Source organism: Leucopleurus acutus, assembly GCF_964270905.1.
Source record: "Leucopleurus acutus genome assembly, chromosome: 1".
In the NCBI taxonomy this organism is placed as follows: domain Eukaryota; kingdom Metazoa; phylum Chordata; class Mammalia; order Artiodactyla; family Delphinidae; genus Leucopleurus; species Leucopleurus acutus.
In genome coordinates, this window is record NC_139142.1 from 202098398 (window position 1) to 202125451 (window position 27054).

At 45.5% G+C, this 27054-nt stretch overlaps 1 protein-coding gene across 1 annotated transcript; it reads left to right on the forward strand.

Moving 5' to 3' along the window:
- Positions 1-866: 866 nt before the first annotated feature.
- Positions 867-26791, forward strand: MAP3K8 (mitogen-activated protein kinase kinase kinase 8). The gene is made up of 8 exons (XM_082837838.1): positions 867-907; positions 5577-5938; positions 14572-14739; positions 17635-17896; positions 19393-19499; positions 23711-23863; positions 24506-24752; positions 26044-26791. The coding sequence occupies exons 2-8, from the start codon at positions 5600-5602 to the stop codon at positions 26172-26174; spliced, it is 1407 nt and encodes a 468-aa protein (XP_082693964.1). The 5' UTR covers positions 867-907; positions 5577-5599; the 3' UTR covers positions 26175-26791.
- The last annotated feature ends 263 nt before the right edge of the window (positions 26792-27054 follow it).

The window sequence follows — 27054 nt, forward strand, 5'->3', positions numbered from 1 at the left end:
TCGGGGCGCCCTCTACCCCCGGCTGCCGGGTCCCCAGGTCGGAGGGAACTCGGGGGTGTTTTTCCACGCTGTGGGCCGGGGCCGCGCTGCCGGCGGTGGCCCCCGGGAGGCGTGGCGAGACCTACCCCGCTCCCGGCGCGCCCCACAGCAGTCCCACCTCCAGCTCCGCCCAGCGCCCCGAGGGCAAGCGGGGGGAGGCCGGAATTTCCCCTCGCGGGGGCTCGGGCAGCCTTGCAAGCCGGCGGGCTCTTTCTGTTTACGGAGAGAAAGGGGAAATGGAAGAGGCGGGGAGGCGGCGGCTGGAGTCCGCTGCGCCGCCCCTCGGCCGGCCCAGAAGCTGTGAGTCAGGGGCCGACGAGGGCAGCCCGGGCGCGCGGGAGGCGCGGGGCTCACTCGACCGCTCGGGCCCGGACAGCGCGCCAACGCTCCGGGGCCGGTAGCCCTGGTTCCCGCTCCTGCCGACGCCGGACCTGGGGACCCCGGCGCGCCCGGCTCCCGGGGGCCGCCCGCCAGCTGCGCCGCGAGCCGTCGGGGGACGGCGGCGGGGCCGCGCGGAGGCCGCAGGTAAGAGTTCCGGGGCTCGGGGCTGTCGTTCGATCGCAGCCCTGTTGGGTGCCCCGGCGGTTCGCACCCTGAGGTCCGGGGCGTCCCAGCGTCCGGGAGGGCTCCGGGGCCCTGGGGGGGGGGGGCGTGCCCGTCTCCGGCTGCGGCGCTTCGGGGCTGCGCGCGGGTCGCGGCTGCAGCCGGCGCAGCTGGAAAGCACCTTGCGCAAGGGTCCCACGGGGCACCGGCCGCGACTCCTCCCCTTTCCTCCTCCTTCCCGGATCCCTAGCGCGCGAGCAGGGCAGGTCCCGGCTTCCCGCCGCGGGCGCCACCCGCAAGGCTGCGCCCTCCCTGCTCAGACCCGGTGAGTGTGCCCCGGAGGCGCGGGGCCCGGCTGCCGCTGGCCCTGGCGATGGGTGCTCTTCTCATGTGCAAGTCCTTTAACGCTCCCTTCGTCTTAAGGACCGGGAGGAATGGAGGGGAGGGGGTTTAGCAGGGTCGAGAGCCTCCGAGCAACTTCACGCTTGCATCCCGGATCCCATTCTGCGACCAGTAGGGTGGTTATAGCAGAACACGAATGCTGGGCTTTTGGCCTAAGAAAGAATGTTAAGGGGAAAAATGTTATTTCACAGATGTTTCCCCGTGGAAATGCAGTATCAGGATTCCGAAGTTCTAGTTCTAGGAGGGGAACCACGTTGAAAAAGGAAGCGCAGCGTCCAGATCGTCCCAAAAGTTAACGGGGAAGGCCGCGAGCTATCGTTAAGAAAACATTGCAACGTCTGTTTCACTTTTGGAAAGACGTATTTTGGCCCAGAATAAAGGACTGCTCCCGACAAAAACAGGGAAAGAAGCAGTAATACAGTTGCTTTGCGTATCTGTGGCCTCAGTTTTAGGTACTTGCCAAGTAGGAGGTAATCTGAATCGGCAGACGGCCCCGGATCTGATGGCTTGAGGTTGGTGTGCGGTATTTCTGGCAGATGTCCTATAAGGAAAATCGGATGGTTGGGGCATCTAGAGGTTTTGAAGTGGCTGTGCTTCTAATACAGCTAGAATGTCTTCATTTTCGGTTTCTTTTAAAAAATAAATTTGTTTATTTATTATTTATGTTTGGCTGTGTTGGGTCTTCGTTGCTGCGCGGGCTTTCTCTGGTTGCAGCGAGCAGGGGGTGCTGAGGTGCGCGGGCTACTCCTTGCTGTGGCTTCTCTTGTGGCGGAGCACTCGCGCTCTAGGTGCAGGGGCTTCAATAGTTGTGGCTTGCGGGCTCAAGAGCGCAGGCTCAGTAGTTGTGGCACACGGGCTCTAGAGCGCAGGCTCAGTGGTTGTGGCGCGCGGGCTCTAGAGCGCAGGCTCAGTGGTTGTGGCGCACAGGCTCTAGAGCTCAGGCTCAGTGGTTGTGGCGCGCGGGCTCTAGAGCGCAGGCTCAGTGGTTGTGGCGCGCAGGCTCTAGAGCTCAGGCTCAGTGGTTGTGGCGCGCGGGCTCTAGAGCGCAGGCTTAGTAGTTGTGGTGTGCGGGCTTAGTTGCTTCGCCTCATGTGGGATCTTCCCGGACCAGGGATTGAACCCGTGTGCCCTGCATTGGCAGGCGGATTCTTAACCACTGCACCACCAGGGAAGTCCCAATTCTCGGGCTTTTTGAGAAAAAAATATTATTAGAAGAAGTCTTATTGGAGGTGTGCCCTGAGGGGCAATGTACTATTTTGGCAGAAAAATCTTTTAAATGTGAAGTAACATGAGGTATAATCATCCTTTGTAAGGCAGGAGCCTACACCAGTAATCTTGGCCATTTTCATTCACACTTGCCGGGAAACGCTCACCTTTTGTCTATGGAGATGGAAGTAGCTGAGAGTATGCCATTCTGTTTAGGAGAGTATCTCCTCTTGGCTTTACTGCCAATTTCAGAAATTATTTGAAGCAGATCATTTTGACTGTATCTGCCCATTTGTCCATTTCTGAAATTGGTATAGTGTCCTCCTGCGTTAACAAGTGGGGATTTAATGCAGATTTTTATTGAACACTGTGTGGGGAAGGGTGCTTGCTGCTAAAGTGAAATACAGATCCCTTCATCATTCACTTTTCTAGGCGTCTACTGGTGGCGAGGAACGCAGAAATCATCAGCACCTTGTCTGCTTAATGAAGGCCTGAAAACGCTGAGGCTTTCGCCGGCACCCCGAGCGGGCGGTTGTCAGGGTTTTCTGGGGCACACACGGGTTTGCACGCGGGTTTGCAGGAGTGGAGGTTGGCGTTGCTAGGGGATTAGTGGCACCGAAGACACACGCCTCCACCTCCCTGCCCTCCCCCAGCAATCAGAGTACGGGCGTGTGTGTTTCCGCCTCTCAGGTTTTACATACAAATGTTCCAGACTTTCTGCAGGATTTAAAAACCAAAACCTGCCTTTCCTCTCTGGACCAGCTAACCGACTTGTAAACTGTATGGACCTTTTCCTCTCTTTCTATAGCCCTGTTACTACTGGGAACTTTACTTTCTCTCTGGCCAGCCATTCGCTAAGTAAATCCAGCAGCTTTGGAACTTTTCAGCCAGTGGGGTCCTGAATTGAGCTGTTGTTGTTTCAATTCCATTTTTTTCCCTGTAAATTCTACAAGTAGAAACGGCAACTAAATGGCCCCATGAAACCCAGTCCAATGTTCCTCCGTTAACCTAAAAAATTCCTTTCATAAGTCAAGAGACTCCAAGAGCCTGAATCGGTCTTCCTCAAAGACCAGCCAGGTCTCAGAGAGGGGGCTTTCCTTTGCTCTCCAGATGTAACTGTAATGATAACAGCCATCAAAACATTTCATTGGTTTCTGCCTTTATTTTTTTTCTTTCTTTGTCTCTTATTTTAGAAACAGTCTTTAAAACCTTACTGTGAAGAAGGGGGAGGATGGGGGTTGGAGGGGAATAGGTAGCCGCAGCCCATTTGCCGTTAAGAAAGGCGGCCTGATGCAGTACCTGCAAAGCCAGGGATCCGACCCAGTCCTTCGATTTCATGCGCATCGTAGCAGCTTCAAAAGACATAGTTTATGTACTATGCACCAGACTCTGCGCCCAGCACCTTATGCTCTGGAACTCCTTTGACCCTCACAACCACCTACAAGGGACATGCTGTTATTACTTGCATTTTGCAGGTGGGGGACGTCGACATGAAGTGAGGTTAAAGTACAAAACTTGACCAAGATCATGCAAACACTAAAGGAGGGGCTGAGATTGGCCCCGCGCAGCCTGAGTCTAGATGCCGTGTCATAACTGCGTAATCCTAGACTTCTTTCCCCATACACAATTTGTAGTGGCACAGGGGTTAAGACTCCACGCTCCCAATGCTGGGGGCCAGGGTCCGACCCCTGGTCAGGGAACTAGATCCCACAGTGCATGCTGCAACTAAGACTTCACATGCCACAACTAAGGAGACTGTGAGCCACAACTAAGGAGCCCGCTGGCCACAACTAAGACCTGGCCCAACCAAGTAAAATAAATATTTTTAAAAAAGAGCATTAAAAAAAAAAAGAAAGAAAGAAAGAAATGGATCGTCCAGTAACTTAATAACGACACTAAATTGCATGGTTCTTTTCTCAAGTGAAATTCACCAAGAGGCCTATGTCTGGGTCTTGTGGGCAGGTGGCCCCAAGGTGGAATATTTCCTGGAGTTTGGTGCTTGTGCTCCAGGTTGATGGGAGCCTGTGGCTTTTGTTTAGCCCTGTGTGTTGAACGCATTGAAGGCTTGTGCTTTCAAGAACCTGAAAGACTTGTCAGAGAGAGGCTGCTTCCAGGGGCACAGTAGTTTAGGCAGACATACATACCTTTTCATTTTCTTAGGTCTCTTAAGTCCTTTTACCTTTAATCCTCTGGAATGGTGTTGTTCCCAGATCCTGAGTAACAGCATCACTGTTTACCCTTGACTTACCTTCTTCTTCTCATTTACAGATCCCCAAGGCTCCTGATTTGTATAGAAGAGCTGAAATACGGTTTTGGCTAATCAGAGTTAGTCAGTCTTGCCCATGTCTTGCTTATGATAGGTTTGGCTTCCCTGGCTTCTTTATAAAACCACAACTTCTAGAAAGTCATTGATCTAGATATTAAGTTAACCTTCTTGAGTCTTTGAGATGCATGCTTTGTACTGTTAAAGAATCCTGGTGACAGGAGGGGACAGCTGATGACAGGTTAAAGGAATCTTCTCCTTTCTCATACCCGTCCTCAGCAGAAAGAAGATTTGAGATTTGCCGTCTCCTTTCTAAATGAGCTGTTATTTGTGTCAGAATTATTCCTGAAACTTGACTTACCATCATCACATTTGCTCAGATTAGAATCCGTGTGACATGCTTCTGGCTTCAGGGCCTGAATTTTATTTGCAAAGTTAGCTCCTGAATTTGGTAAAGGAGTTTTTTGTTTTTAAGTAAATTTCCATTTTCATTTTATTTATTTATTTATTTATTGGCTGCGCTGTGTGGCTTGCGGGATCTTAGTTCCCCAACCAGGGATTGAACCCGGGCCACCACAGTGAAAGTGCTGAGTCCTAACCACTGGACTGCCAGGGAAGTCCCAAGGAGTTTCTTTTTTTTAAAAAAAAAGCCACCCACGGCCTAAAAGCCACAGAGATCATGCAGGGAAGATTGTCCCCTGCGGTAGGGTTGGAAACGGTCAAATGAGCGCCGGACTAAAGGTTATCTAAGGTCCCTTTCTTCACTGTCTGTGCATTTGACCTCACACACACTGTGGCCAGAGCCCTTATTTTATTTGTTTGTGTGTTTTTGTGGTACGCGGGCCTCTCACTGTTGTGGCCTCTCCCGTTGCGGAGCACAGGCTCCGGACGCGCAGGCTCAGCCGCTTCGCGGCATGTGGGATCTTCCCACACCGGGGCACGAACCCGTGTCCCCTGCATCGGCAGGTGGACTGTCAACCACTGCGCCACCAGGGAAACCCGCCCTTATTTTATAAACAAAGTCGTATAGAAGCCTGTTCCCAATCCTTTCATGTCAGTTTCCCGTTGATCTCAAATGCAAATACAAATACAGCAAACTAAGTAGTTGAGGTTTCTTTTGCAGACTCTCTGGAGAGCCTGACAGTGATGGAGTTCATGAGCACTGGAAGTGACAGCAAAGAAGAAATCGATTTATTAATGAAGCATTTGAACGTGTCTGATGTAATAGACATTATGGAAAATCTTTACGCGAGTGAAGAGCCTGTGGCCTACGAACCCAGTCTGATGACCGTGTGTCAGGACAGCAATCACGAGGAGGAGGGGCGTGCCGACTCCGTGCTGCTCAGCGGCCAGGAGGGGCCTTGGCTGTCATCGGTCCGATACGGAACCGTGGAGGACTTGCTTGCGTTTGCAAACCACATATCCAACACCACCAAGCGTTTGTACGGACACCGACCGCAAGAATCTGGAATTTTATTAAATATGGTATGTTTTCTCCTGATCAGTTGAGTGCTGTGTGTTCAGCTTACTACTGCTGCTGCACTTACTGCTGAGTAGGATGTGAACCTGGTTCTGACTGGCTGCCAGGTATGGTGTTTAAAAATGGAATATCTGTAAGAGTCACCTCCATGTGAAAGGCGCAAAACACGGTCTTCGTTAAAAGTTCCATTTAAAGAATCTTTTCCATATTTTAGGAGTAGTTCTACAAATAGGTAATTAAGAAGAATGAATTTTAATTTAACAATTCACTGAAGAGCTCATGCGTCAATTAGGCCGAAGAGAAAGGCTTCCTGAGATTCCTTCATCTGAGGGGGGAATAAAGGCTTTGTCTTTAATGAACATGTATTTTTTATGTAGTACCGTTCATGTATAATTTTTTATAAGTTATAGGTGTACAATATAGTGATTCACAATATTTGGAGGTTATACTCCATTTATATGATTATGAAATATTGGCTGTATTCCATGTGTTACATGGTATATCCTTGCAGGTTATTTTATACATAATAGTTTGTGTCTTTTAATCCTCTACTCCTTTCCTCTTCCCTCTCCCCACTGGTAACCACTAGTTTGTTCTCTATATCTGTGGTCTGTTTCTTTTTTGTTATATTCACTAGTTTGTTTTATTTTTCAGATTCTACATATAAGGGATAGCATACAGTGTTGGTCTTTCTCTGTGTGACTTATTTCACTTAGCATAATACCCTCCAAGTGCATCCATATTACTGCAAATGGCAAACTTTCATTCTTTTTTATGGCTGAGTAGTATTCCATTGTATGTATATGTGTGTGTGTGTATATATATGTATATATATATAAAACACATCTTCTTTATCCATTCATCTGTTGAGGGACAGTTAGATTGCCTCCATTCCTTGGCAATTGTAAATAACGCTGCTATGAACATTGGGGTACATGTATCTTTTCAAATTTGTGTTTCCATTTTTTCGGATATATGCCCAGGGGTGGAATTGCTGGATCATATGGTGGTTCTTTTTGGTTTTCTGAGGCGCCTCCATGCTGTTCTCCACAGTGGCTGTACCGGTTTACACTCCCAGCAACAGTGCAGGAGGGTTCCCTTTTCTCCATATCCTCTCCACATTTGTTATTTGTGTTTTTTGATCATGGCCGTTCTGACAGGTGTGAAGTGATGTCTCATTGTGGTCTTGATTTGCATTTCCCTGATGATTAGAGATGTTGAGCATCTTTTCATGGGCCTGTTGGCCGTCTGCATGTCCTCTCTGGAAAAATGTCTCTTCAGGTCTTCTGCCCATTTTTTGATTGGGTTGTTGTTTTTTTGATGTTGAGTTATAGGAGCTGTTTACATATTTTCGATATTCATCCCTTCCTTATTGGTTGTATCATTTGCAAATATTTTCTCCTGTCCAGTAGGTTGTCTTTTTGTTTTGTCAATGGTTTCCTTTGCTGTGCAAAAGCTTTTAAGTTTAATTAAGTCCCATTTGTTTATTTTTGCTTTTATTTCCTTTGCTTTAGGAGACAGAGCCAAAAAATATTGCTACAATTTATGTCAAAGAACGTCTGTTGAATTTTTTTGAAGGCTGAATTTTTGTGCTCCTCTCTTGTCACGTCTTGAAACGTCACGATATTAATACTGGCTACATTCAGTTCTTGCAGAAATGTAGTTTGTGGCAGTAAATAGTTATCCACAGATTCACTCTCTTTAATTGACAAAGTATGAATGACAAGGGCTATACTTGTTTAGTCACCCCAAGTATCCAAAAGATCCAAAATATTGTGACAACACGTAGTTGCCACAGTAGGGGATCAGGTGATGTGTTCGGGTGTGGTCAGTGTCTTAGTCTCTCAAAGGTGAATGTAGTTGCTGGCTAGAGGTGATGTTATTTTTTAAAAAGGACAATTCACAGAGGAGTGGGTGGGAACTTGCAAAACTCGCTTATTGATGAGAGTGCCTCCTTTCCTCTGGTGTATCTAAATGGCAAGAAGGCTAATGTATGGGGGGTGGTGCTGAACAAGTAAAGATTCTGGACCGAGTACTTAATTACTATTATTATTTTTTGCATACCACATTCGTTCAGTTCAAAACAACACAGTGATTTAGGTCAGCCATGTAGTGAATTGTTTTGTTAGAAGCCAGTTGTGTTCAGCTATAGCTCAATTTGCAGCAGAATTGCAAAATTACCCCCCCCCACAAAAAAAGATTACATTTGGCATCATTGTATGACTTGCTTTGGTCTGGATATACCAAACTGTACTTGATAGTTAACTTTGCCTTGAGAAGAGTACTTCTGTTTATAAATGGGAAGTCATAATTTGAATAAGGGTCAATACCTGTTTGTCTTAGCTAAAATATAGCTGGAGAATTCTGGTTCAAAATAATATATATATCTATAATCAGAAGCATAATTGTTTATGTATTTCTCTCTCTTTTTTTTTACATATTTATTTGTTAAAATGGGTGTCTTAAAGGAAAACATGCAGAATAAACACATTATCTTTGCTTGTAAATATGTAGAGACTTGGGCTTATTTCCCCTGGACTATCAGACTGATGAGAGATGGGCCATAGAGTTGGGAACGTACAGAGGGAATTCAGGAAAAATATAAAGAGTACAAAGGAGTAGCTTCCTGAAGGTTTTGGAGTGAGGGACAAAAAGAAGCTAATGCAGCAAAAGAGAGAAATGAAGGCATTAAAAGGAGGTGAAAATATTATCAGCAACGCGTAAGAGTAGATTGTTGTTAGTCCTGTCATGGAGCCTGTGCTCCAGAAATGAATCAAGGCATATTTGGGAGAAAATCTGCAAATAGGACACATCAAAAAAGCAGGGAACTTTACAACTTTCAAAAAGCTTTTTGTTGGGCTTCCCAGGTGGCGCAGTGGTTGAGAGTCCACCTGCCGAGCAGGGGACACGGGTTCGTGCCCCGGTCTGGGAAGATCCCACATGCCGCGGAGCGGCTGGGCCCGTGAGCCATGGCTGCTGAGCCTGCGCGTCCGGAGCCTGTGCTCCACAACGGGAGAGGCTACGACAGTGAGAGGCCCGCGTACCGCAAAAAAAAAAAAAAGGCTTTTTGTTTTAAAAAGTGATCAAGAATATAAAATACAGCAAGAAGACCTAACCTTAAAATCCACAGGAAAGTAGACCATGCCTTATTTGGCAAATCACCCTATGATTGATGGCTCAGGGGGCTGTGATTGGCTTTCCTGTCACTGTCCTTAAGGATTAGATGCATCCCTGTGCCAGCTAGTAGCCTGTCACAGCTCCGTGTTTTATAAATAATGGCACAAGAACGGTGACTTGCCATCCCAGATCATAGCCAGTCTGAGACAAGCTGGTGAAGGAGGCCACGTTGGCTCCTGGCTTCCTTCAACCTCACGTGTGTTCTCCCGGGAACCATCCCACCTTCAAGACCTTCCTCTTCCCATGGCCCTCCCCCTAAGACCCCATCAAAACTTTTCTCTCCTGGCCTTGCTGCTGTCTGTTTCTCTGCTTCACAAGGTGGCAGCTAATTATCTACCCAACAGATTGGTTCCAAGGTAAAGTCGACCTTCAAGTGTATCCACATGTGGACCAAATGCTTTCCTTCCAGTATTCATCCATTCATTTGCTAGACAGAGCTCAAACTTCTGCAGGGGATGAGGTACTTCTCCAGGTGCTGGAGATACAGTTTGTGTCCCCTGGTAGCTTTCTGCCTGCTGGAGAGGGCAAGTAGACAGGTAATTGTAATGCACTGTAGGACTTCTCAATACAGCTAGCCCTGATCGCTATGGGAACACTCAGGCGGGATACCTCACATAACCACGAGGGTGAGCAGGTGGAAAGGAGGAATGTCAGATAGGCTTCCAGGAGGAATTAAAAAAAATTCTTTTTTTGGCCGCACTACACAGCTTGTGGGATCTTAGTTCCCCAACCAGGGATTGAACCCAGGCCCTCGGCAGCGAAAGTGCTGCGTCCTAACCACTGGACCGCCAGGGAATTTCCCCGAGAGGAATTGATACCTAAATTACTGAGCTGGAATCAGCCAGATAAAGGGGCTGGAGAGCAGGGAATGTTTCAGATGGAGAGAATGGAGTCACAGACGCCTGGTGTATTACAGGCAACCTACCAGCACAGCGCCTGTGGAGTTAATTAGGGTGGGGGACCCAGGAGTTACAATCATATCCTGAAGCATAGGCGTGTAAAATGGTGGTCTGCATGTGTGTGCAAGTGGGTGCTATTTTCCTGAAAATAACATTTAAAAGATTCCACCAACATCCAGCAGGACCTGGGGAAGAAACTTTAGGAGACTAAGCCAGGGGTTGCTTTGTGTGAGGGTGCTACAAGTTACTTATAATCTAGACCAACTGTCACCCTCACCTGGGGATGAATAACCTAAAATGGGTTCTAAACACTCAACTCTTGGGTGATTGTTTGGGAAACTCACGAGCCCCAAAGAGCTCGCTCATAGATGTGGGTGTGAGATGCTGTCCTGCTCCACAGGCCGAGTCACGGATTCCTGGTGTCTCAGGGTTAAAAAAACCCTTAAAGATACTTGAGTCAAGCTCTCTGTCTGAAGCTTGAATCACCCCCTTTATCAGCTCCAATAATTGCTGGGCCATCTTGGTCTGTGCTTGGAAACCTGTGACGAAGCATGCATCATATTCTAGGGCATTTAATGTCATATCGGGCCAATGCTGATTGTAGGGAAGTCCTTCCTTAGAGGGGACTAAAAGCCATCTCTGACTCCCCTGACTCCTAAGCCCTACTTCTTGGCCATAAAAATGTGTATATACATATACGATGAGGAGTAGTGAAGACGGCAGGCCCTTGAATTAAAGTGCCCAGCATGTGTCTCAGCTCTGAAATGGACTAGCTGGGTGACATTGGGCCAGTCATTACAACCTCTATGCCTCTGTTTACTCATCTGTAAAATGGGCACATGGCCACCTTCATTCCATACAATGAATGCACGTGACCTGTGTACACACAGTGCGTGTTGAAAGGATGCAAAGCCACCCTTGTAACGAGTGTTAATGTAAAATACCTTTGCTTAGCTCCCAGGAAGCATCCTGACCAGGCCCGCCTGTGAATGGCTTCACGAAGGAAGAAATTAACATACCCCTTCCAGAGCGTCACCAGAAAGTAAACCAGTGCATCTGAGAAAAAAATGGAAAATTTTATTTGAGCCAAAATAGAGGCTTGTATCCTGGGAAGAGCATCTCAGAAAGCTCTGCGAACTGCTCTGCCTGTTATGATCCAGGGACTTTGCAGAACCACAAACTGGCCATCACCTGCATGTCACACCACACGTTCAGGGACTGTCGTCTGAGGTGGCCCGGGAGAACTTGCAGGGTGTTTGGAGGAGGGTCCCCAGAACGTTGGGGATGATAAACTGCAGTGACGGAACTGTAGTATTTGATCTAAAGAGAAGAAGGCCAAGCCGTGCTCAGTGATGTGTAAATGTAGACATCTAACAACTGTGTTTTGATCACAGCGCAGCTTGAATTACAGCCTCTGCAAGATCAAAGGCTCTTACCTAAAGAACAGGAGCTGTGGCTTTGGGGTCAGACAGACCTGAGCTTGAATCCTGACTGTTGCCCCCTAGTGAGTTCCTTAACCTCCTGAAGCCAGTTTCCTCATCTGTGAGTGGAGATAAAAAGAGCCCTTACGTCACAGGCCTGTTATGAGAAATTGCTGAGTTAATGTATGAAGTACTCAGCACAGCGTCTGGCCCAGAATTAACGCTCGGTAGATGGCTGGCGTTACTACTCTTCATCCTGTCGGCTAAGAGCGCACCACATCAGAGGGGGTTAGAGCAGATTTGGGTTGGACAAAAATAAAACTTTCAAGTGAAGTAAGTCAGACAAAGACAAATATCATGTGACATCACTTATACGTGGAATCTAAAAACATGATACAAATGAACTTATTTACAAAATGGAAATAGACTCATAGACATAGAAAAAAAACTTATGGTTTCCAAAGGGGAAAGGGAGGGGGGGAGGGATAAATGAGGAGTTTGAGATTAACAGTTACACACTACTATATATAAATAGATAAACAGCCAGGACCTACTGGTTACAGCCCCGAACTTGAACCTGGCTGTCCCTTTGCTGTGGGACCAGCAGAGCAGGACAGAGCCACATCCCACGGATCTAGAACAAACTTATATACAAAACAGAAATAAACCCACAGACATAGAAAACAAACTTACGCTTACGAAAGGGGATGGGGGGAGGATAAATTAGGAGTTTGGGATTAACATATACATACAGCTATATATAAAATAGATAACCAACAAGGACCTACTGTATAGCACAGGGAACTGTATTCAATATCTTGTAATAACCTATAAGGGAAAAGAATCTGAAAAAGAATAGAGATGTATATGTATAACTGAATCACTGCCATACACCTGAAACTAGCACAACATTGTAAATCAACTATACTTCAATTAAAAAAAAATTTTTGTTTTAAGTAAAACTTTTTTTTTCCAAAGGTGAGTTAAGCCCTGAAGTGGATTCCTGGAGAATCGAATGAAATTGGGTCTGTAAATATTTAATAACAAGGAAGAGGCAATAAAGCGAGTGCAGCTGAGTGCCGTGAGCATGGTTCTGTCTGCATGTGGCTCCCAGCGTGCTGTAGAAGTGGCCTCCAGGAACTTGAGGTGACAATTCTTGAAAGGACGTCATATTTCAAACTTGGCAACGCCGCGGTCTGCACTTAGTCATTTTCCCTCTCGGGACCTGCGCAGAGGCTGCACTCAGTGAATACTGAAGTTTTTAGTGTAGTGGCTTCACATTTCGAAGTATTAGCGTTCTTTGCTTCATTCCCAAATAGTGAGCACGCCTGTTCACGGGATGTAGCTAAGATGAGCAATAGTAGATCCTGAGTGAATAACGCTTGCGGCCACCAGGATTATTCCCAGAGCAGGGCCCGTGTAAGGCCCCCTGCATCTGGAGATGGCTCGGAATCTACCCTTTACCCACGTGATCCGCACTCCCCTTCACCCTCTCCCATTCCTGAAATAACTTCATGTCACTTTGATAGTTTCATAATCCCCGAATTCATAATCTGAAGTCGTAATATTCCTAATGAAACGTAGGTAAAACCTGTATTTTTGAGACTCTAACCCTTGAAAGCATACCCAACACATTTTTTTTAGGAATGTGCTCCAGGTCATGTCTCCCACGGACTATCTTATTAATTTGTTTTCATTTGATTTGTAATTATTTCTCCTCTCAATTTTTCACTTTTGAAAAATTGACATAGACTTTATATACAGTAAAATACACAGGTCTTTAATATCCAGTTTGATGGGTTTTGACAAGGGTACATGCCCTTATAACCCACACTGCTATCAGGATATCTCTCTTAATTTTTGTTAATTGTTATTTTTATTCATTTATTTAAAAATTGAAGTATAGTTGATTTACAATGTTGTGTTAGTTTCAGGCGTACAGCAACGTGTTTCAGTTATACTATACTGTGTATATATATATATATATTTTTTTTTTCAGATTCTTTTCCCTTATAGTTTATTGCAAAATATTGAGTATAGTCCCCTGTGCTATACAGTAGGTCCTTGTTGGTTATCTATTTTATATATAGCTGTATGTATATGTTAATCCCCAACTCCTAATTTGTCCTCCCCCCGTCCCCTTTCGTAACCATAAGTTTGTTTTCTATGTCTGTGGGTTTATTTCTGTTTTGTATATAAGTTCATTTGTGTCATATTTTAGATCCCACATGTAAGTGATATCATATGGTATTTGTCTTTCTCTGTCTGACTTACTTCACTCAGTATGATCATCTCCAGGTCCATCCATGTTGCTGCAAATGGCGTTATTTCATTCCTTTTTATGGCTGAGCAGTATTCCACTGTGTATATGTGCCACATCTTCTTTGTCCATCCCTCTGTTGATGGACACTTAGGTTGTCGCTCTCAGCTTTTGAGTCGGCTGGTGTTCAGACCTCTTGTTCAAACTGTTTACTGGCTCATGAACCCTCAGAGGTCAGGGGTCATCTGTCTCTTGTTCATCGCTGCCTGCTCAGAACCAAACACAGTGCCTGGCACATGCCATGCACTCAGTAGATATTAAATGAGTGAATGGATGAGAAATGGTGCTGCCCTCACTTTGCTTACGTGGCGCTGTCAACTCATAGCTCTGGCATAACACATTGTTTTCCAGAATCCTCTGTGATCATCAGTTCATTTCCCTACTCTCTATGAGTGTGCGTCACCTCTGAGTAATAGGTATGCAGGCTAACAGGTTAGCACATTTGAACTGGAAACGAGTCAGCTTGCAGGCACAGTTACATGTCTGCAGCGTTTCTTTTCAGCCTTTTGGTCACAGCAGTCGCGGCGCATACGGTAAATCATTTTTAAAGTCCCCTTTGGCAGTGAATTACTCACACGTAGATAGAAATACGATCAGGTCTGACCAGGGATGTGTTTCTGTTACATGCTTTCCCTGTTTTGCTGAAGCTCTGGATAGGAGCTCTAAGAGGCTTCTGTACACTGTTATGGTTATATACGGTGACATTAATTTTGAACCCTGCGTGTAGGAATGCGGTCTAACGTAACCAGTTTCTAAAGGGCGGGTCTCAGAAAAGGACTTTGCTGAAATTCTTACCCTCCTGCATTTTTGTTTTGTTGTAGGTAATCACTCCCCAGAACGGACGCTATCAGATAGACTCTGATGTTCTTCTCATCCCTTGGAAGCTGACTTACAGGAACATTGGCTCTAATTTTATTCCTCGGGGGGCCTTTGGAAAAGTGTACTTAGCACAAGACATAAAAACTAAGAAAAGAATGGCGTGTAAATTGGTACGTGCTTCATAAGCAGACAGGGGGCCCTGCGTGTTCGGCATGGGGGCTTTTGCGTGCTCGTTTATTCACTTTACTCAAAGCTGGCTACCCCTTGACGGCCTCTTATCTAAGGGTGCTGAGTCCAAGAAAAGCATCTCTGTTTTACAGGTTTGCTTGCTACCTGGGGCCATTCAGCCCCCAAGTCTGCTTAAGGCCATAGTTGATTTTAATCAGTTTGCTCTGATAACAAAGAAAGTACCAGCTTCTTTAGCGCCAGCTTGGATAACTTCATCCCTCTTGGGGTGGCTGAAGGGGAGCTACCCTGCAAGAGCACATCTGTTTGCTGCTGCTTCAATGCCACCCACTGGGGAGGGGACCAGGCAGGGAAGCAGACCCTGGGAAAGCCGTAAGTCTCCTCAGGACTGTAGATTAAAGGGCTGAATTTCAGAGAAAAAAACCCATCTCTTTTTTTTTTTTTTTAAGATGTTGAGGGTAGGAGTTTATTAATTAATTAATTTATTTTTGCTGCATTGGGTCTTCGTTTCTGTGCGAGGGCTTTCTCTAGTTGTGGCAAGCGGGGGCCACTCTTCATCGCGGTGCGCGGGCCTCTCACTATCGCAGCCTCTCTTGTTGCGGAGCACAGACTCTGGACACGCAGGCTCAGTAGTTGTGGCTCACGGGCTTCGGTGCTCCGCGGCATGTGGGATCCTCCCAGACCAGGGCTCGAACCCATGTCCCCTGCATCGGCAGGCAGATTCTCAACAACTGCGCCACCAGGGAAGCCCCGCATCTCTTCTTATTGAGCAATCACTGCTGAGGTGCCCCACTTTGGAAAACCGTTTGGCACGACCTAGCAAAGTGAACGCGCACACGCCCTGTGACCCAGCAATTCCACTCCTGCAGGTGCTCGCCCAGCAGGCATGCACACGTGGTCACCAGAGCCACGTGCTAGAGTGCTCATAGCAGCAGTATTTGTAATAGCCCCAACCTGGGAAGTTTCCAAGTGCTGAAATATGGTGTATTTACATACTGGGATGCTGTCCAGTGAAGAGAAGAAATGATTTACAACTTCCTATTGACGATGATAGATCTACAGTAGGTTAAGCCAGGGCAGCTGGACACAAAATAGGATCTACTGTATGAGACTCCTCTTACATAAGGGCCGAAAAACGCTAAACAAACCCATGCTGTTGGAAGTCCCATGAGTGGCTGCCCATGAGGAGCAGGGACAGGCAGGGGGCAGCAGGGGGCTTCAGGGCGCTGGTGGGCTTCTGTTTCCTGATCTACATAGTGGTTACATGGGTGTGTTCAGTTGAACATGTATTGAGTTTGATACTTAACCAGTTTTGCACTTTTGTGTATGTCTGTTCTACTTTAAAGTTTTGTGTTTTTTTAAAGTGCAATAAAACAAACTCACTGGGCTTCCCTGGTGGCGCAGTGGTTGAGAGTCTGCCTGCCGATGCTGGGGACACGGGTTCGTGCCCCGATCCGGGAGGATCCCACATGCCACGGAGCGGCTGGGCCCGTGAGCCATGGCCGCTGAGCCTGCGTGTCCGGAGCCTGTGCTCCGCAACGGGAGAGGCCACGGCAGTGGGAGGCCCACGTACCGCAAAAAACAAACAAACTCACTTTTGATTTAACGAAAACAAAACATAAAATAATTACTGAATATCATCTCAGTCTCTCTTATTGTCATGTGGGCCTTGTTTGTTCCCCCTTAAAGGGTGGCCAGAGCAGCTGTTATTAAAAGGAAGAGGGCTTCCCTGGTGGCGCAGTGGTTGAGAGTCCGCCTGCTGATGCAGGGGACACGGGTTCATGCCCAGATCTGGGAAGATCCCACATGCTGCGGAGTGGCTGACCCTGTGAGCCATGGCCGCTGAGCCTGCGCGTCCAGAGCCTGTGCTCTGCAATGGGAGAGGCCGCAACAGTGAGAGGCCCTGCGTACTGCAAAAAAAAAAAAAAAAGGAAGAAAAGGAGGTGATATAGTAAGTTACCTGAAGGTTGCATTTAGGAGATACGTCCAAGTTAAAAAAAAAAAATCTGGAGACATTATTTATAGCTCTTCGAACCAAACTGTTCTGTTTTTCAGTTTCATCGCAAAAGGCGTGGGAAATAGATTTGTGGGTTTGTTTTCCTTGCAGTCCTGATATTTAATATTGAAGCCATATTTTTTCTTAAAAAACAGAAACATATAAGATGATTAACAACCCCAAACAGGTCCAAAAGGATGCAGGCTAAAGAATGAGATCCCTTTCCTTAAAGTAACTACTGTTAACGGGTTCTTGCATGTCCTTCCAGAGAATTTCCATGGACATGTGTATGGCTGAAGAGTTCATTACAAGCGGGAATGTAATATATGTACTCCTGCATCTTGATTGTTTTCAGTCTATCAGTATATTTTGGAGACATTCCATATCTCTCTGCACTGAAAGAGCTACTTCTTTCTTTATTAATGACTTCCGATTTTCTGTAGAGTGGATGGCCAGTGCTTATTTAAATGCATTGTTAGAACACAAACTGAGAGACCAGAGACATTATGTTATTTCGTGACAAGGAATATTGAAAATATGGCCTAAAATCTAGGTGCCATAGAAATTACATGTATAAAAGATGGGAAATGACCTCCTTTGTTTCAATCATCATGAAAAATTCTTCGGTTGGGTACCTATACTCTAAATGAAAGCAGTATTTCATTATTTTGTTTTATCTTTTTTTTTTTTTTTACCTTAAGCAGACATGAATGTAAAGGTACATCTCAGTAAACATTATCGTAACTCAGGAGTAAATTTCACAACACGTCCGAGTATCCTTGAGGGCATTTACTTGCCTTCTGGTTTGTGAGCTGACCTGTGCTGTGTATTCTTTTCTTTATCCTGGGGTTGTTTAGAATCTTCCTTATGTTTTGTGTTCTAGATCCCAGTAGACCAATTTAAGCCATCTGACGTGGAAATCCAGGCTTGCTTCCGGCACGAGAACATCGCTGAGTTATACGGCGCGGTTCTATGGGGCGAAACCGTCCATCTCTTTATGGAAGCAGGCGAGGGAGGGTCTGTCCTGGAGAAACTGGAGAGCTGTGGACCCATGAGAGAATTTGAGATTATTTGGGTGACAAAACATGTTCTCAAGGGACTTGATTTTCTGCACTCGAAGAAAGTGATTCACCATGACATTAAACGTGAGTTCTCCTTGGACGTGTCCCTTTTTGGCTTAAAAAGGACTAGATAGACCTTAGGCACATGGCTCCTCCTTCAATCTGAAGGTCCTCGGTGGCAGGGAAGACACCCCTCCCCCGCTTTCTCCCTGGATCCCTGAGATACATTTTAGAGTCCAGTGGGGTCACGAGAGCTTTCAAAGTCATAAGGAAGGATGATTTTCCAATTGTTGTGGAAGAGATTATAGCCACATATCATTAACGACTGCCTTGTACTAGGCTTTAAAAATGGTAACATACTTAAAAACACAGTCAACGTTTTTGAAAAACAAATTGCTTTTTAATTTTGAATACAGATTTGGCAATAGTCCATTAAAGAAGCTTCACTGACTGCTTTCTAGGAATAAAGAGATTGTGGGGAAATACACAAGAGAGACCTGCTGTGAACCCCTAATATCTAAGGGTAAATTGGACTGGCAAAACTTGTCCTGACAGAAATTGGGTATTTCACTTTTTTGTTTTAGGAAGTGGCTTGATAATACTATGCTTATGTCTTAGAATTTGAAACTCAATATGTACAATATAAGAAATATTTTTTCCAGCTTTACTGAGAAATAATTGACATGTAACGTTGTGTGAGTTTAAGGTGTGCAAGGGAATGATTTGATATATGTACATATTGCAAACTTATCACCACAATAGGGTTAGTTAACATCCATCCATCTCATGTATTTATAATTTTTTTGTGTGGTGGGAACTTTTAAAATCTATTCTCTTAGCAACTCTCCAATACGCCATTCGGTATTATGGACTATAGTCACCATGCTGTACGTCACAGCCCCAGAACTTTTTCATCTTCTTATTGGAAGATGACATAATATTCATCTTATTATTATTTTTCATCTTATTCTTTGTAACCTTTGACCACCTTCCTGAATTCCCCCCACCTCAACCGGAGGCAACCACTCTGTTCTCTGTTTCTATGTTTGTTTGTTTTTTTCTTTTTTAGATTCCACATATGTTAGATCATACGGTATTTGTCTTTTCCTGGCTGACTCATTTCATTTCGCATAATGCCGTCAAGGTTCATCCATATTGTCACAGATAGCAGAGTTTCCTTCTTTTTTATGGCTGAATAATATTCCATTCTATATACCACACAATTTATATGTATATATTATGTATCACAAAAATTTATATATATATACAAATCTTCTTCATCCATTCATCCATCAATGGACACTTCGGTTGTTTCCGTGTCTTGGCTGTTGTATCTTGAGGATTATTAATGGCTACAATCATTTATATCCACCTTGGCTGAATTCTTGACAAATCTGAAGTGATTTTTACCTAAACTCTCACCCAGATTCATCCTTCTCTTTTGAACATCATAAGCCCACTTTAGTAGGGAAAGCATTTCAATCTATCTTTATATGGAACTCGTTGTTTTAAATCATGTTTTCATTTTATTTAGGGATAGATACACAATTTTTTTACTGAAAAATTTCCTCTCTTTATAGCTAGCAACATTGTTTTCATGTCCACAAAAGCTGTTTTGGTGGATTTTGGTCTAAGTGTCCAAATGACTGAAGAGATCTATTTTCCTAAGGAGCTGCGAGGAACAGAGGTAATTATGTTCACACCAGAATGGGCAATATCTTACTAAGAGTAAAAATAAGATGTGCTAGCATTACTGCAGAAAGGACAAAGAAGGGGAAGAAACCCATTACATTAAATCATTGTTATCATTGGACCATGTTTAATGAGCATTTACTCTGTGCCATATACTCTTTAGCCCTTGAAATAAATTATATTGTTTAATCCTCACAATACTATTATTATAGGCAAATACTATTATTCCCATTTTAAAATAAGAAAATAAGCTTGAAGAGGTTAAAATAAAGTGCCCCAAGTTACTCAGCTACTGATAGATCAGGGTCTCGAAATCTAGTTCTTTCTGAGTCTAAAGTCTAAGGTGTAACGGCTCTGTAACTTTTTGATATAACTAATATATGTGGTTTTAGCATAACTAATATTACTGTTTTGGTTCAGTTACAGCCATAATTGTCATGGTCCTTAAGAACATTTACTGAGAACTGATGGCATTTCAGGCCTCTCTTGAATCCTGGAAATCTTAAAAGAAGTCTCATTTACTGGAGTACAAATGAATCTTATTTGAAGATATAAACTTGCTGTAGTATTTAACTCATTTGTGAAGCAGGAACAACAAAAACAAAACTTTCCTGAATCTAAGTGGGATTCAGAGAAATGCGTTCCCGGGCTGTCAAATAATATATTTAGTGCTCACCTTACTAGGCTGAGCAGTTGACCTGTGTAGTGAGTGTCTATCCGGCACCTGCTGTGTGAAGACTGCTGTAGGTGCCAGGGATGGAGCACAGGGCAAAGCCAATAGGAAGGAGGGAGGACCCATTTTAAATTTACCTGAATTCTTAACGTTTAACCGTTTAGTTCACGGTTGGTTATGATGGGTATGGGGTTGGATGCATCTGGGAAGGTACGTGGGTGTAGAATCTGCCTTCCTGACCCATCTCCATGACTGTGAGATGATAAACTATCAGAGGGGAACCGTCAGAGCCTCCCAGCCCCATGCCCTTGTAGCTATAGAAAGTACCCTCAGGAAATGGAGAGGGGGCAGTTGCCTGGACGTTTGCCCCAAGATTATCAGGTCAGTCCCAGTGTTAATCAGACGACAACCTCTAGTTTAGCTAGTGAATGTATTGCACTGAACTCATTGCAGTGCTAAAAAAAATTGTCTGCCTTTCAAACCAAGATTCTGTAAGCCTTTTCTTAAGTCTCTGAAAGCAAAGACTCCCCCCGGGCAGCAGAAAAGATCTTTGATTTTGCTGTTATCACTGAACTTATTCTGGAAAATACTTGGGAGAGGATTCTAGAGAGTTGTCTTCAAGCAGAATAATGTTCAGAAGAAAACATTATTTATTTATTATTTTTTTAAAGAATGTTTTAATCACCAGATCTTAGGAAAACTTTCCCAAAGCACAAAATCTAGTAAGACAACACTTATGACATGTTTTTTTCGGAAAATACTTCAGCATGTTTGGCAGTCATCAGACATTCAGATATGTGACACTCTACCCTTTTTCCTGGAGCCGTTTGAGAAACAAGCTGTTTATGGTATTAAAGATGGAAAATACCTTTCTCTTCCCGGCAGGGTGATCAAATTGAACATTTTGCAATAGCCAGGGAAAGACATCTTCTTTCTGGGATTTTCTAGCAGAAACAGAGTGTGTGCTCGGGTATGAGATAGGCGCACAGCGTCTGTTCCTGGATAGTATTTGGATTGAGGTATTTTCACCAAATGTAAATTGCTTTCCATGACGGGATAAACTGGCCTTGGTGTTCCTAGTTATAAACTATTCTGATAACTCGTGTTTGTTCACCCTCTGTATGGCACTCACGATCGAAGTGTGATGGTGAGTGTGATGGTGAGAGTGATGGTGAGTGCGACGGTGAGTGTGACGGTGAGTGCGACGGTGAGTGTGACGGTGAGTGCGACGGTGAGAGTGACGGTGAGTGTGACGGTGAGTGTGACGGTGAGAGCGACGGTGAGAGCGACGGTGAGTGCGACGGTGAGTGTGAAGGTGAGTGCGACGGTGAGTGCGACGGTGAGTGTGACGGTGAGTGCGACGGTGAGAGTGACGGTGAGTGTGACGGTGAGTGTGACGGTGAGAGCGACGGTGAGAGCGACGGTGAGTGCGACGGTGAGTGTGAAGGTGAGTGCGACGGTGAGTGTGACGGTGAGAGTGACGGTGAGTGCGACGGTGAGTGCGACGGTGAGAGTGACGGTGGGTGTGATGGTGAGTGTGACGGTGAGTATGATGGTGAGAGTGACGGTGCGTGTGACGGTGAGACGGTGAGTGTGACGGTGATGGTGAGTGTGACGGTGATTGTGACGGTGAGAGTGACGGTGAGTGTGACAGTGAGTGACGGTGCGTGTGACGGTGAGCGTGATGAATTGGGAAGGAAAGCTCTCGGCAACCTTGTTATGACTCCTCATCCTTAGAGAGCAAGAAGGTATAATTAGTCAAGGTCACCCGTGCAGATTCGCTTCCCATTAGAACTTGATCACTTAGCTGCAGATGATTTCTGATGCCCCAGCAGAGCTCCTTCAAATTCGGGACATGATCTTATAACCGTGTATTGTTAATACAGTGACAGGGTTCATCCGTCCTATCTTTAAGCTATTGTTTTTGAATTCCCTGCTACAGAGAAGGAAGGAAAAATCAGCGTGAATAGCTAATTAGAATTCCTTTGATTGCATGCTTCCTTTTGTAAAGTTCTTATGTAAGGTCCCTCGTCATCCTCTCGTGCCCGGACACACACACACACACACACACACACACACACACACAGTCTCTTTCCCTTTGTAATAAATGTTATCAGAGGTGAAGGCCTTGATCCCTGACCTCTAGGCTCCTTTGCTCCAGTGCCCACACCCTCGGGCGCACAAGCCCCACAGAGCCAGCCCTGAAAGGAAGTGCCCTTGACCCCCACGCCCTGCTGCTCTGGTGGCTTGAGGACCCAGGAATGTGAGCCGTGGGCCTCTGCGGGGTGATGGGGAACGGCCCGAGGGGCCGCAGCCAGGCCTCCTTGTGGGTGGGATGCTGCCGCCCCCGATGTGCCCAGTCCCTCCAGGGCCCTGAGCACATCGCGGTCGGTGGTGATGCCCGCAGTAACGGTTGCCTAATCCTTGCTTAGGGGAGCGGGCAAAGGTGGAGCAGGGTGGGCACTGCTGTTGGCAGCTGTCCTGACCACTGTGCATGGCGCTAAATCTTGTGATTTTATTTGGTAAGAAAGCCCTTCAGAGAGAGAGAGAGAGAGAGAGAGAATCAGCGAGGGAACCAAAGCCAGCCAGCCCGGAATTGTGTTGTAGCAAGTACTTGAGGCAAGTTAGGAGGGGGAAACTGGGCAATTTCCCCAGGTTTTGTAAGCCAATTCTTTATTTATTTACTCTGAAATGTATTCTGGGAACACTCACCCACGTTTCCATATTCAGATGACAGGCAGCATCAAAACTTCTTAGAGCTAAATATTGACGATGAGGGTAGTAACTGCTCTCTGCCTGTACCCGCCGTAAAGACACGGGTCCCCAGGGTTTGCTCTTTTTTACGTTTAGGAACAAACGCTGCTTAGAGAAACTATCTAAAACTAGCCCTCCTTTTCCAGCATCGGCTCATAAAACCAGACAGAACTTACACAATGTGAATGTGGCATGCCTTTAGTATTTAGTCACTGGGCTCCCTGGTGTGTAGAAATAAGAAGTGGGTCATAGAATTGACCAATTAGGATCACTTTCCCATCATTACACTTTAAATTCTTCTCTTCCGCGTAGTCGGTGTTGATACCATGGAGACTTCTGCTGCCTTTGATGACTGTAGATAATTAGTGGTTTGGCATTTTAATGACAAACATGAAATGAGGACACGTATTTCAGTGTCATTTAAATATGAAAGGAATTGGTGTTTTAATAGAAACAGGAAGCATCGATCTGTGCTTTGCAGAACTTGGATGGGTGGGACTCCCAGGTGGGCTCTCGGCTGCGGGTCCTTTGCCGCCTGGTCTGCCTTGTGTTCAGTCTGTGCGAAGAGGTGTTCTGAGGCTGCAGGGGCCCCTCGGCCAAGGCTGCCTGGGTCCCCGAGGGTCTGTGCTTCTCCTTCGCTGAAGGGAACACAGCAATGCCAGGCCCTTCTGAGGGGATGAAGTGTGCGGTGAATATGGTGAAACTTCCTGAACTGGATTAGGAAGTGGTACCTAGACAGGTGAGGGGAGTCAGACTGAACTGTCCTGCTTCTCTTTCAGATTTACATGAGCCCGGAGGTGATCCTGTGCAGGGGCCATTCGACCAAAGCAGACATCTACAGCCTGGGGGCCACGCTCATCCACATGCAGACGGGCACCCCGCCCTGGGTGAAGCGCTACCCACGCTCCGCCTACCCCTCCTACCTGTACATAGTAAGCAGGGGCAGCGGGGCATCCCACCTGCTCAGGAGAGCTGCTCTTTCTCAGATAACACACCTGAGTGGGATGATGGTGAACTATGACCCATGAGGGGAAGCTGAAAGTTCCTCCCACGTGGAGCGATGACCCGTTCCCGCAAAGAAGGCATCGCTGTTTGAGTGGGAACCTACCCCAATGTGCATGAGCAGAAATTATAGCTATGCTGTTATACAAGATGCCACTGAAGAGCATCAGGGTAGCATAAATCCTTGCGCCAAGGAAGTCGTATGTGTTCTTTGAACACGTTCCAAAATAAGAGGTTCGATTATAGATCCCCACGGCAGCCTGGAACATAGTGAAACACGCAGGCCCCCTTTGACAGTGGAGAGGTTGAGAAGTAGACCCTTCCCCGTTACTGCACAGGGACCTTTGGCCACTGCTCTGCTGGAAAGCTGTTTATTCAAACCTCGCATGTCTCTTTGACTGCATTCAACCAAAACATGGATTTCACTCAGTTTCCTTAGGAAATGTTCCTGAAGGGTATGAACTGTATTTGCTTCGAAACAAAAGACCGCGCAGGTCTTGTAACTAAAGCACTTGTGCTGTCGAGGGTAGATTTTCATACCAGTGACGCTAAGAGAGCTGGTTTGTTCATAGATCCACAAGCAAGCGCCTCCTTTGGAAGATATCGCTGAAGACTGCAGTCCTGGCATGAGAGAGCTGATGGAGGCCGCTCTGGAGAGGAACCCCAGTCACCGCCCCAGGGCAGCAGACCTGCTGAAACACGACGCCCTGAACCCCCCTAGGGAGGATCAGCCCCGCTGTCAGAGCCTGGACTCTGCCCTCTTTGAGCAGAAGCGGCTGCTGAGCCGCAAGGAGTTGGAGCTTCCTGAGAACATCGCCGGTATGGACGCCCTGCAGTGTGCAGCGCCCTTGCTTCCCTTCTTTGTCTGCCTCTGTCCAACTTCTAAGAATTAGAGCTCATGAAAGCACTTGGGACAAAAATGGAATTAGCAGATGCAAACTGGTATCTATAGGATGGATAAACAGCAAGGTCCTGCTGTAGAGCTCAGGGAACTATAGTCAATATCCTGTGATAAAACCAGGATGGAAAAGAATATGAAAAAGAATATCTATGTGTATAACTGAGTCACTTTGCTGTACAGCAGAAATGAACACAACATTGTCAATCAACTAGACTTCAATAAAATTTAAAAAAGTTGAAGTGACTTCCTGCATGCCATAAGTTGTTGGAGAAATTTCAGCAAGAATGTTAGCTAAAGCATATACAAAAAAAAAAAAAATTGGCTGGGAATTCCCTGGTGGTCCAGTGGTTAAGACTCTGTGCTTCCATTGCAGGGGGCACGGGTTCTATCCCTGGTCAGGGAACTAAGATATCACCTGTCGCGGGGCACGGTCAAAAAGAAAAAAATCACAATTAAGAAAAAAATTGGCTAATTTATCAGCAAAGTCTAAGTGGTTTCCAGGCAAATGGAGATAATGCAGTCTTTGAGAATTGCTCTGCCTTGCTTTTTTGCAGCAGAGAATTAGCATTTGCTTTTAAAAACAGATCAAGCATGACAGTTTTGCTGTTAGCAAAGAGCCGGGTTCTTTTTAATGCAATTATGGTAAACCACACCAGCGCTTGTTTGGAAACATCACGGTGTTGATAAAATATTGAGTTTGAAGGCAACTTGCATTTCTGCTTCCTCTGCTCAAAATCTCTCTGCCAGCTGTGAAGCTTTCGCATTTAGGAATGACAATACGCATTCCAGGAGCATTGAATATGCACAGAGAGGGGTTTCCGTTTTTCTTATGAAAATCTGTGACATTCTCAATCTGTTTGGGTCCAAACCCAGACGTCAAGCCTGGAACTCTGGTTTGCATTTCTCGGCTTCTTGTCTGACTTTTCTGCATTTAAAAAGAATCATCTGGGATGTTGGAAGATGGGCCAGGATTTCTAGCTGATTTCTTGTGGTCGTTGACTCCTTTGAATTCTTTTGTCTGTGTCGTACCACACAAACTAGCCAATAGTGTTCAACTCTGTGGCTCCTTAATAAAACCAGAGTTTGAATGCCGTTCCATTAGGCCCACAGTTTGCTGTTGTTTCTGTTTTTTTTGCTGAAGAACCAGGCATTTATCATTGAACATTCCCCTGGTCATTTATTTTATTTTTTCGATGTTTCCCTTTTCAGATTCTTCATGCACAGGGAGCCCTGAGGAATCGGAGGTGCTGAAGAGACAGCGTTCTCTCTACATAGACCTTGGGGCCCTGGCTGGCTATTTCAACCTTGTCCGGGGTCCACCAACGCTAGAATACGGCTGATGGATGGCGGCATTTGCCCTAAATTAGGACTCAGCATTTGCTGGTCTCTGGGAAGCTGATTCTGCTGACTCCGCGCAGGGGCTCTGTCAAGTGAATTGTGCGTTTATCGGCTGGGCTCCCACGACTCATGGACGTGACTCCACGTGGCTCCTGTGTGTTGATCTGTGAAGCTGCCCGGGGCCCCATCAGGCTGGAAGGTTCTCATTTCTCAGGTGGTACGTCTGACTCAAAGGAAGCTGAGAGTTCACCGAAGGATCATTTCCAGTGGCTGATTCCATTCGCTGTGCACTTTGCTCAAAATTTTAAAAATACCAATCACAAGGATAATATATTAGCCTAAAATTACTATTCTCGGTTCTAATTTAAGTATGGGAAGTTCATTGAACTCAGAATAGTTTGGTGTATATTAGTGTGTATTCTATGATAACTCTTTGAGTCTTTGTCAGTAAACCCCAATATAAATGAAAATATTGTAACAATGAGCTGGACTAGCGTCTTAAAAATGGCTGATGAGTTAGGAGCCATCTGGCGGCAGGCCACTAGAGATGGGTTCTGTTACGTTCCTATGGAAACATTTTGTACTGTACGTGCTATGCTTCAAACATTTAAAACGTGATGTTTTGAATGTGGATAAAACTGTGTTAAACCACATAATGTCTGTACATCCCAAAGGATGAGAATGTGACCTTTAAGAAAAATGGAACCCTTTATAAATTCTTAATAATGCGACTTTTATAACTCTTATTTCTCTCTTTTCTTTAAAGCATTTGTATATTAAAATAGCATACTGTGTATGTTTTATATCAAATGCCTTCATGAATCTTTCTTAATATATATATTTTTTTAACACTGTAAAGTATGTGAGTATTCCTACTTCAAA